This window comes from Cenococcum geophilum (assembly GCF_001692895.1).
Source record: "Cenococcum geophilum 1.58 unplaced genomic scaffold K441scaffold_6, whole genome shotgun sequence".
Classification (NCBI taxonomy): Eukaryota; Fungi; Ascomycota; class Dothideomycetes; order Gloniales; family Gloniaceae; genus Cenococcum; species Cenococcum geophilum.
Window position 1 is genome coordinate 401,442 of NW_027137564.1, and position 10,113 is coordinate 411,554.

At 42.9% G+C, this 10,113-nt stretch overlaps 2 protein-coding genes across 2 annotated transcripts; both read left to right on the forward strand.

The window, feature by feature from the left end:
* The first annotated feature begins 4,819 nt into the window (after positions 1-4,819).
* Positions 4,820-5,174, forward strand: K441DRAFT_653745 (uncharacterized protein). The gene has a single exon (XM_067647578.1). The coding sequence runs from the start codon at positions 4,846-4,848 to the stop codon at positions 5,065-5,067; it is 222 nt and encodes a 73-aa protein (XP_067508024.1). The 5' UTR covers positions 4,820-4,845; the 3' UTR covers positions 5,068-5,174.
* A 3,091-nt stretch (positions 5,175-8,265) lies between these two features.
* K441DRAFT_674129 (uncharacterized protein) lies at positions 8,266-9,056 on the forward strand (the record flags this gene model as incomplete). Its single annotated transcript, XM_067650716.1, has 3 exons — positions 8,266-8,310; positions 8,687-8,915; positions 8,971-9,056. 3 exons carry the CDS (start codon positions 8,266-8,268, stop codon positions 9,054-9,056), a joined length of 360 nt encoding a protein of 119 aa, XP_067508025.1.
* Between the last annotated feature and the right edge of the window lie 1,057 nt (positions 9,057-10,113).

A 10,113-nucleotide genomic window follows, 5' to 3' on the forward strand; every position in this document is an offset into this window, starting at 1 on the left:
TCTATCTGCTCCGTCTACTCTATTCGCTCCGTAATAGATCTTATAGATTATATAGATTATATAGATTATATTACGTAACTCTGCTTACTATTCCTTATTATATAGTTCTACTAAATCTATCCTAGACCGTACCCGTATTAACTAACTAGCTTCTTTCGACTCTTCTTTAAGTAGTTGTAATATTATACTTAAAGCGTTTGTAACAATTTAAATATAAGCCCTAAAAGCTTTTTAACTTATAAGATTGCTATATAAGTTAGCCTAGCTATCTTATTCTTTTCCTTAATATCTAGAACTACCTCTAGAGATAGTTAAACTTCTCTTATATAACTGGTTTCGGTTATAGCCGCTAACCTAAGCAGTCGCCGCTTTAACCTAAGTTAAGCGTAAGCTCCCTAAGTTAAGGCTGAGCGAACTAAGTAGAGGCTAATTAGCATAAGCAACTTCCTATATACGTTAGACAGGGGCTGTTTCGGACCTCCTTAAAGCCGGCTATTCTTGCCTAATTGTGATTCCTTTAAACCAGGGTAACCAAAATCGATTATACCTTACGAAAAGTTCCCAGAAACTGCCCCCATTCTTTATAATTACCCATCTTTTTATCTACCTAGATGGTATTCTGGAAGCTATAAATTAAAAATATGCGGTTACTGTGGCTGTATTTATTCTTATCGTTAGTGTTTAGTACTCTTATAGTTCTCCTACTAACGACTAGATAGTTTAGTATAAATCGTTTCCTACGCTCTCTTGCGCTCGGCGCAACTGCGAAGTAGAAGGGTTTTAACGCTAAAGTGAACCCAATGATGCAGTTAGCCAATAATTGCGATCCCCCAATCCTTATAAGCGACTTAAGGGCGAGCCCCTTAACAGAAGAGGCCATCGCCTTACTCTATCTGCTATAAAAGCTAAGCAACAGCCTTTGGCGGAGCGACGGCAGAGTATAGGCATGTACTCAGCAAAGGACAGCGGGTGGGTTAGTAAATCACGGTTTCTTCGGACTGAGCGAGCGGTGGAGGATCCATACCAAGTAGAGAGCAACGGTTGCGATTAGAGAGCGCTGGCTTTCCGTGAATGGAGCTAAATTATGGCGAGATATTGTCAGCCTTGACGGACCAGCAGGGTGGCGCAGAGTGGAGGAGAGAGAATAACTCAAGCCTATCCTTGCGCCGGCATGACCGACTATAGTAAGGCCATGTGGACCTAGCTTGGATAGCATACGCTAGGGTAGGGTTAGACACGTCCGGTATATAGAAGCTAATAGAGTGTGGCAAATTTATGTAAACGCAATTAATGGAATAGCGGCACTTCTCTAAGCTAAGTGATTAGCGTACGAATCTATTCTAAGTAGAGAGTAACGGTTGTAATTAGAGGCGCTGGCCTTTATAAAAGGGTAGAACTAAGCTACGGTGAGATAGTGCTAGCCTTAATAGGCTAGTAGAGGGGGTGCAGAATTTATGCGAACATGGCTTAGTAATAGTAGTCGTGGTATTAGTGATAAACGCTAGAGTAGGATTAGACAGCTTTACTCTCTAGAAGTTAATTAAGTAGGGTAACTTTATATAAGTATACCTAACAGAGCTATAGGACTAGACTAGATTACTTAATAATGGTATTATTAAGACCTAGCGACGCTATAGGATTTATATAAAATGGATAATAACTAGCTGTAATTAGGTAGAGCTAGCCCTTATAAGTTAAGGGGATAGAGTTAAGTTATAGTTTTAATGGAGCAAAGCAGCCTAGATTAGATGGGCGTTTATAGATTAACTAAAGAAACTAGAGTTAGATAGAGACGGTATAGTAAATAGAAGAGCTGAATTAGGCTATACGAGCTTCTACTAACGTACGCCTTATTAAATAATAAATGTCAGATATAAAGCTAAAGGGGATATACGGATAGAGCGATATTTAAAGTACTAAAGTATTTAATCCGAGATAGGAGCTATTATACGCCGTACCCGAAGATAAGTAGCTATTGTTAGGATGTAAGCTATAGGCTAATAAGAGGTGGGATATATAGTATAGATTAGTATAGGAGCAGGAAGAGAAACTTAAAGGATTAACTTCCGGTCTAATTGCGGCGCTACTATAGTTATTAAGGGTATATATTATAGGGTGGTAACTCTATACGGGCGCTGTATATACGGATAGTAAGCGTGTATTTGGTAAAGAGGAGCCTAGTTTAAACGATAAGTACGCTTAAATAGAGGGTAGAACGTTGGGGCGGAGCTTTATACGGACTAGGGTAGTTGTAATTTAGAGTAAGGTAAAGCCTACTAGACGCTGTAAACGGAACTAATGGTCCTAAGCAAAACCCTAAGAGGAAAGGCATTGTTTGGGGAATTATCTACGTTTCCATTATACAAAAGCTATGCTAGTTGTTTAGTATAATAGGTTTATTTATACAGACAAAGAAAAGGTAGCTATAGTTATTAATCTTTAGTAAAGGAGTGATATTACTTATACTTAGAGGGTAGATTAACAAAGTAAGCGGAGTTAATAGTTACGGAGTATACGAATTTTAGCTAAAGAAAAAGATACAATTACTCTAACCTGACTAATGCGACATAGTAGGTGCTATACTATATAGTATAATCCTATTCCTATACCTTTTGTAAAGTATATCTTTTATAACTAATTAATTTAAGCTAATAAATTATGGTGGGGGCGCGAATAGATTATCTAACTTATTATTTTCTTCTATTAACCAGAACGTCCTCTTAATTAAATTAAGGCTTAAATAACTGTTTTTTACTTCTTATATTACTATAGGCTAAGAGGGATAATAGAAGTGGCTATATTAGTGCTAGAATAGATTTGGACTAGTGCTATATAGGTGTATTAGCGTTATATAGGCTTAGCATTTTTATTAGCTTCCCGCGGACTTATATCCTAACTTTTATTAGTTAACCCTTTACTTTAAATTTAGTAGCAATATATATAAGCACTTTAACCCTATAATTCCAATTAATATAGTAAGTAGTTTAGCACCTTTAGCCGCTTAAAAGAGATGGTATATACTAACTTAGGTAAAGAAAGGTACGTTATTATAACTCTTATTATTATAACTACGCTGACTCTTAAAGCATAAACATATTAAGGTAGTATTAGTAAAGCTACTACGTTATAATAAAGTCCTCGCATTATATCCGCTATTAAGAACTTATTATAATAAAAACGTAGAAGCCTACGCCTTTAAGGTGCTAATCCTATTTAAATAGCGCCTAATTCCGTTTAATAGGCGAGGACGCTAAAGCGACCTTAAGAAGAAGGCGAAGTTTTACCCTTTTACTCTTTACTTAAGCCGCTTCTAAAATAAGTATAAATATCTATAGCTTCGGTTAGTAAATAAGTTGGGTAGAAGATAATTAGTAAGGCTTAAGTTAACTATTAAAGGGAGAATAGAACCTAGCTAATAGAAGAATAAGAGAAAATAATAGATTGTTTTTAAGATATTATCCATTATGCGCTTATAAGAAAAAGATTATTAGCTTCCCTTCGCCGTAAGTATTTAAATACTAGCATTAACGCGGAAATAGTTCTAATATAAATACCGAGTAACCAGCAACCGTGGGAATAGAAGAATACTCTATATAAACATCTGCGGTATAAAGGTTAACTTAGGGAACGTAGTAGCTTTATAGGTAAATATAAAGAGGGAATTACCGCTAAAAGTAAAGAGCTTTGCTAAAAGCTTTTAAGAGCGTTGCAGTCGCCACCAGAATATATATTATTCGATAATAATCTATTTAAAGACACTTTGGAATTAATTAAAGGCAGAAATAAGACTAGAGTAATCCGCGATATCGCGTAGCTTATTGTCCCTTCTGTTGAAATTTTAGTAATCCGCGGCGCTAAGCATCTAAAGATTCTTAGAGAGACTACTAACGCCGGCTGGAATAACGCTATCCCTTTTTGCGGACCGTGTCCGCAGCTAGACTATAGTCTTAGATTTAAGCGAGAAGTATTTAACTAAGAACAGTTATAGAAGCTTTAGCCTTTTATTAGTAATAAACTGGAAGACTACTCCTATATTACAGCTATGTATAATATATACCTTCTATTTCTTACCTATAAGGTAAAATGCGGAGTATTTGCACTAGATATCGCCGATTAACAGAATGCTTATAATTAGACTGTTACTTTACAGAATTTAGTAGAGCTTTTTTAACTTATGGGCCGCGAGAAAGAGCTTTATTAAGAAATTAACGGTTTTTTAATCTCTTATAGCGATGTAGACGTACGCATTTAGGGACATTATGCTGCTATTAATGGAAGGGACGCCACGTTTTATCGGCACCTAATTAGTGAATTTAGTATTAAGAATACGGAACTGGATCGAGGGAAGAGGTGGACGGCCTATACTTTTGTCCGAAATGTCTACGATATATGGCTTCTAGAGCACTTTAAAAGAATCTGTTCTGCCATTAATATATTACCCGCTGGCTTAAATTTCGAAGTCTCCGATTAGCCCGAACCTTAATTTCCGGATCTGGAACGAGCGTTATTACGCTTAGGACTGTCCTAGCGATTTAAAGATTACTGCTTAGCCGATAAAGGAGCGATACCGGACAGCCAGCCAAGCGTCTAGCAAATTACCCTAGACATAATGATTCACTCTGAGTCAAGCAACTTCAAGAGGAAAAAGAAGTAAGGACTTGCATCTCACCGTCAACACAGGGTTCGGCCTTTGGCAATTCAGTCCTTTGCGTGCGATCTGCTTGTGTATACGTAGCAGAGGACACAGATAGTTTATCCTACAATTGAAGTTCTTGATTTATATTCTCTGTATCTGACGAACACGCCCACAGAGCTAGATCCGTGTTCTATTGTGTGTTCCACTTAATGATACCCCCTTCAGGTATAGCGCCTCGGCTCGGGGAAACCTTACCTCCGCGGATCGCTTGGCTTTTGCATCGTCCTCCCCTTCTTCCCTCATTCCCTTCACCCTCTCCCCTGCCTGCTGCAAGCCTTTGTACAGCTGAAGCAGCGCCCAGTAATTCCCGCAATCAGGCACCTCAGCCGATGCGAAGAGGCAAGTGCCGCATGAGCCCAACACAACCCTAAGCTCGATTCCACTTTCTACGTGCTAATGAGACCTTTTTCCTACAGTCATCGCCCTCTTTGACCCTCTAAAGATTGAGTCTACTTCATCCGTTTGCTCGTCTATGTCGAATTGACCGCTCCAACCCGTACCCCCACCGACCTCGTGTACATTGATTTCTCTTCTCCAAGAGTCGGAACGAGCTCCACCTTTCCGCAAGTTTCTCCCCTCCCCGATCCTATGGCGATATCATCGTGACTCGCGGACGGCGATACCCGCTACACGAACCCGTATACCATTCGAGTGCGCCTCGTGGCGTCAACCTTTCATGCCGAAAGGTCGCTGGGCCAGGGCGTCGTCAGGCCCCTCTTTCGCGTCGGATTTCTGACCCCTCTAGGGAAGCTGGCACGGCGGCGAAGGAGGTGAGTCCAGCAGCATCCGTGAAGGCCATATGACCTCAGCTTTAGAGGTTTTCTGGCAATCATCCGGCAGCGGGAACGGCGAAGGATCAACCCCCTAGGACCGACAAGTTTATGTAATTCACGCCGAGCGATGGAGATGGACCGAAGGATTACGTCTTGCCATTCGGCGCATCGGTTTCACCTTCAGCTCGGAATGGAACCCACTTCCCCTTCCGCTGACGCGACAACCCATAAGCGGGCTCGCCGCACAATGGAGACATGGAAGGTGAGGGAAGTAAGGGAGGTGCAAGAAATGTTGAGGCGCTTCGCCTCGTGTGTTGCGACCGCGATACCTTGCGCACGTGCATTGCCATTTTCGACGACATCTCCAGTCGGGAGAGGAGTGTCCGGGCGGCGCATGGGATCGTGTGAGCGAGCAACCTTCAAATAAGCACATATCTTGGAGAGAACTTGATTGAATTGTAAACTATGGAGAGCTATCGTACCTAAATAACAAGGGAGATGAGCTCTAAGAGTGATTTGTAATCTGTATTAAGATCGACAAGGGGATCAGCAATAATGCTGCTCGGTTACAGATCGGAAGCGTCGGCGGCGAAAGTTAAACTGGCTGTCTGGTGTGTTGCTCTCGACAGGGGCACCATTGTTACTTCCTCCTACAGGCCTTTGCTCCCCGTCTCCCTTTAGCGCTCGTCTTCGGCATCTTTGACCCTCCTGTTATTGACCGTATCTCCATTTTTCGTCGCAAGCCCGACTTGATATGCCAAGCTAGGCAACAGCAGACGCAATATCATTTTCCATGCATCTATGGTCCGTTATCGCATGTAGAAGCAGGCTTGCATTAGGTTCTTGGCGCTGGTAGGCAGCAATTCCCGCGTTGTGTAACCCTTGTTAATAAAGCCCTTAAAAATAATAAGAATAGAGGTATCATATGCTACATTGCTTCTCTCCATCTATCGTTTCCCTAAATGCCCTTCTGCCAAATATCTTCGTCATACCTATGAATCCGGTCATGAAATTCTCCGGTCTGCTTACTTAAGGCAACGACGATGGCGACAATGCTGCCATTTTTAAAGGTTAGGCAACCTCTCCGTCCTGCCTCCTAGTCCCTCTTAACTTCGTTAGTAAAGGCACACTTTGCTCGTCCATCACACCCCATCCTAACTGCATTTACTAACTTATCTCAACTAAGGCGATGACCCTTACCTCGGCGATCCGTGAGCGCTTATTATGACGCCTCATCCGGACTGTTTAATACTGACGTGGCTATGCATAGGGCTGACGAGGAGAAAGCATGCTGGTACTACGGATAAATAAACAACGCGTCTGTCTATCTCTGCCAGAATGCGAATTGTAATAAGGCGGCCTTTGCGAAGTGCAGCAACAGTGCCTATAGATGCTAGGGGAGGCTTTAAGGTGTTGGCTTCCGGCCAAGGCGCTAATTAAGGTTGCTCTACGGTTGAATCCACCAGTCTTACTCTCCTGTGTTACAAAGCTGGGCTTTATACTGCTTATTTTATATAAATGCCTGTTCTCTAGCCAGTTTTTTAGTTTAGATATAGGAGATTAACATTCTGCCGGCAGTTTAACTGAATAAGGGACTACTCTAAACGTAATATAAATCCCTCCTTTATACAAGGTGGAAGCCGTCCTTTACCCCCAATTAGCTCTAGTTCCCTCTAAATTCTCTCCTGGTATGTAAATAGCCGGAAGTACTTGCTATGCTTTATACGCCACGCATCTACCTCCAGCTTAAGCGGAAAGTAACCTATATGCTCCTAGTCGAAGATACAGGTGACCTCTAGGGTCTCAGGCGAGATTATAATGTTATGCCGAGCGAGGTCCCCATGGATGAAGACGAATTCCCTTTTAGCCGATGTTATCGGCTGCTAGGCTGCCCTGGGAACTGTCTTAGTGATGCAAGGCGGTGGAAGGACGAAGCCGTCTAGCCCGGTTACGTCAGACGTAAGCCGTCTAAGCTAGGGAAGGACGTGGTTGGTGATAAAGCTGTTGGTGTTCGCGTGGGCAGTGTCGGCGTAGATCTTGCATTCCCTATAAGAAACATAGGCCTTTTGTCCTAATAACGGCATCCGACATTCCTTCCCAATGTTTTCGAGTGTGATGCCGTATATTCGTTCCATTATAACGAAAGTGCGGCCTATGTTATCTACTCCGTAGTCCAAGACCTCTAGCACCAGAATGCTAGTATATTGCCTAACAACATTTAAGGCGTGGGCTTCGTTAAGGAGACGCTCCTTGCCCTATTTTTATAGCCATGGTTTCTCGCCCGGTCCTTTTTATAGTTACTCTGGTAGAAGCTCACGTTTGGTGAAGCTGCGCTCCCTCACTATATATTCTTTAATCGGGAGTTTCCGAACTTTAACGATCTTCCCGTACAGGTTTGGGACCGGGTCCATAGGTTACAGAGTGTAGTAATCTTTAGATTTCTTTTTGTTCTGGAAGTGATACGGAAGAAGTTGCGGTTGATGCTCTAAGACAGTGGATGTCGTTGCGTGGTCGTGTCACTTGCCCTCCGAAGGGGTTAGTTGCCCTACGCACGCGCCAAGTCGGGGCTAGCCTCGCCAGGGTCTTCCAAACCCGACCAAACGATTACTTAGCGCATGCTCTTCACGTTTTAGTCTTTACATCGCCCTTCTCCTCTACCCTACAGAATTGCACCACAGCTCTTCATACATGCTCCTTCATCAGCCGTCATACTCCCACGGTTAACAAGACTATATATCCGCACTAACGCCGTTAACAATGCGCTGTCACAGGAGCCCAACGAGACCACTCCCTCGCATGCAGATACTCGCCGATAGAATCCGTGAACGCGAAAACGATCCCGTACGTCGGAGAACCCCAGCCCCAGGCCTACTAGTGATGTCCAAGATCGGACTGAACAGGGCGACACTGGGAACGGATATGAAGATGACGACATTTGGACTGTGGACAGACGGAACAGCTAACAACGAGCCTGCACGGCCCTCTGGGGATCGAGCGTGCACTCACCCCTTGCCGCACGACAAGACGGTGAACGAGACACAGCGATAATGGAAATGCATGTGGAAGTGTCCGGTCGCCCGGTGAACGCATTTGCAATATCTCCAGTGGACCCACCAAACTCATCAACAAGGATGGGGTGAATGGAGAAGCTGAAAAGTTGACTTTGTCCAGCAGCAATCCGCTTCACAGCCATGCCGAAGAATGAGTCACCGACAAGACTTTGAAGGAGAACACGTTTAGCGATGTCTGCGCAGGAAGCCCTACCGAGGTAGCAAGTAATGAAAGAGCCGATGGCCAAGAAGATGAGCTACAACAGAGGCCGCCCGCCTTTGAAAAGGCCTCAGACACGGATCACCCTCGTATGCCCGTCAGCCTCTCTGGCAGCCTCCTTAAGGAAAATGGTATTGTTGGAACGAGAAATAGATTTTCTCAAACAGCTAGTCAAAGTAAGCCTAATATTCTCTAAAACTGTCTCTAAAACAGTTCTAATATGTCTTTTAGAAGATACTTCCGCCGGTGTTTCAGCTGCCAAACTTAGTAATGAAACGGACTTCGTGAGCCGCCTATTAAAGGACCAGCAAGCTTAATATGCTCCCCTTAAGAACAAGGCCTCGCTACGCAATACTAGGGCTCTACCTCAGCAAATTCCTCGAACCCAGAAACGCTCTAGATCCCCCGTCCTACCGCTAGCGTGCCTAGGTGGCGCTCCTTTACTGAATTCTAAACTAGACTTATAGGTAAGCTCTTTGAAGAATAATAAGAGGGGTCGAAAACTGGTCATGCCTATTATTTATAAGTACCGCTATCCTAACCTAATATTATATTCATGCTTACAAGTCTAGATAATAGTGGGGAAGTATATTAGAGACTATTTATTCGTAAAATGCAACGGCGAAGACGATAAAATCTAGCCACTAATAGTAAGAGTGGAGAAGATCTACCCTAATAGCTAGCTGGGTGTGCTATGAACTTATTACCCCTTTAGCCCGGAGGTACTAAAGGGATGTTTTAGGCGCTATAAGATACTACTCTTAGATTATTATAATATAATTAAGGTAGAGTATCTAATAGAATTTGCTAAAGTTAAGGAGAATTACTAGAACTGCTACGACGCCCTAGATTGGTGTTAGAATAAGCGGTTTAAGGCTCTTAAGAAAATAATTATTCCTAATAAACGAGAGACAAAGAGGCGAAGGTTGGGAGGTTAGAAAAGGCGACTTAAAATAGTAACGTTTTATAGGAATAGACTTGCTTAATTACGCAATAAAGACAGTTCTTGATGCGGATTGGAGACTGGGATAACTTCAGCTCGGGGAATATCTTCGATTTTCAAAATTAAAAGAATTCAAAATTTACCTAAAACGACCATTGCATTAGGCTTCATTAATACTTAGGCCTCTATAACTAGCAATCCAGGAGTTTAGCCGGGAGGGGACAGGTACCTCTTTACGTAACTTGACAAGGTCTTTATCGAGATCGCTTACGTTGTGCTGTATATAACAGGTAGTATTCCGTCCCAATTCGCACACAAGCACTTTCCCTTCCCGTTCAGGAAATTGAGCTGCTCCTGCTCCAGCCGGAGCTGTGGCTGTGTTAGGGTGAGCGGATCCTGAGTTGAGGCTGATGAGCAGCCTGAGCACAGGC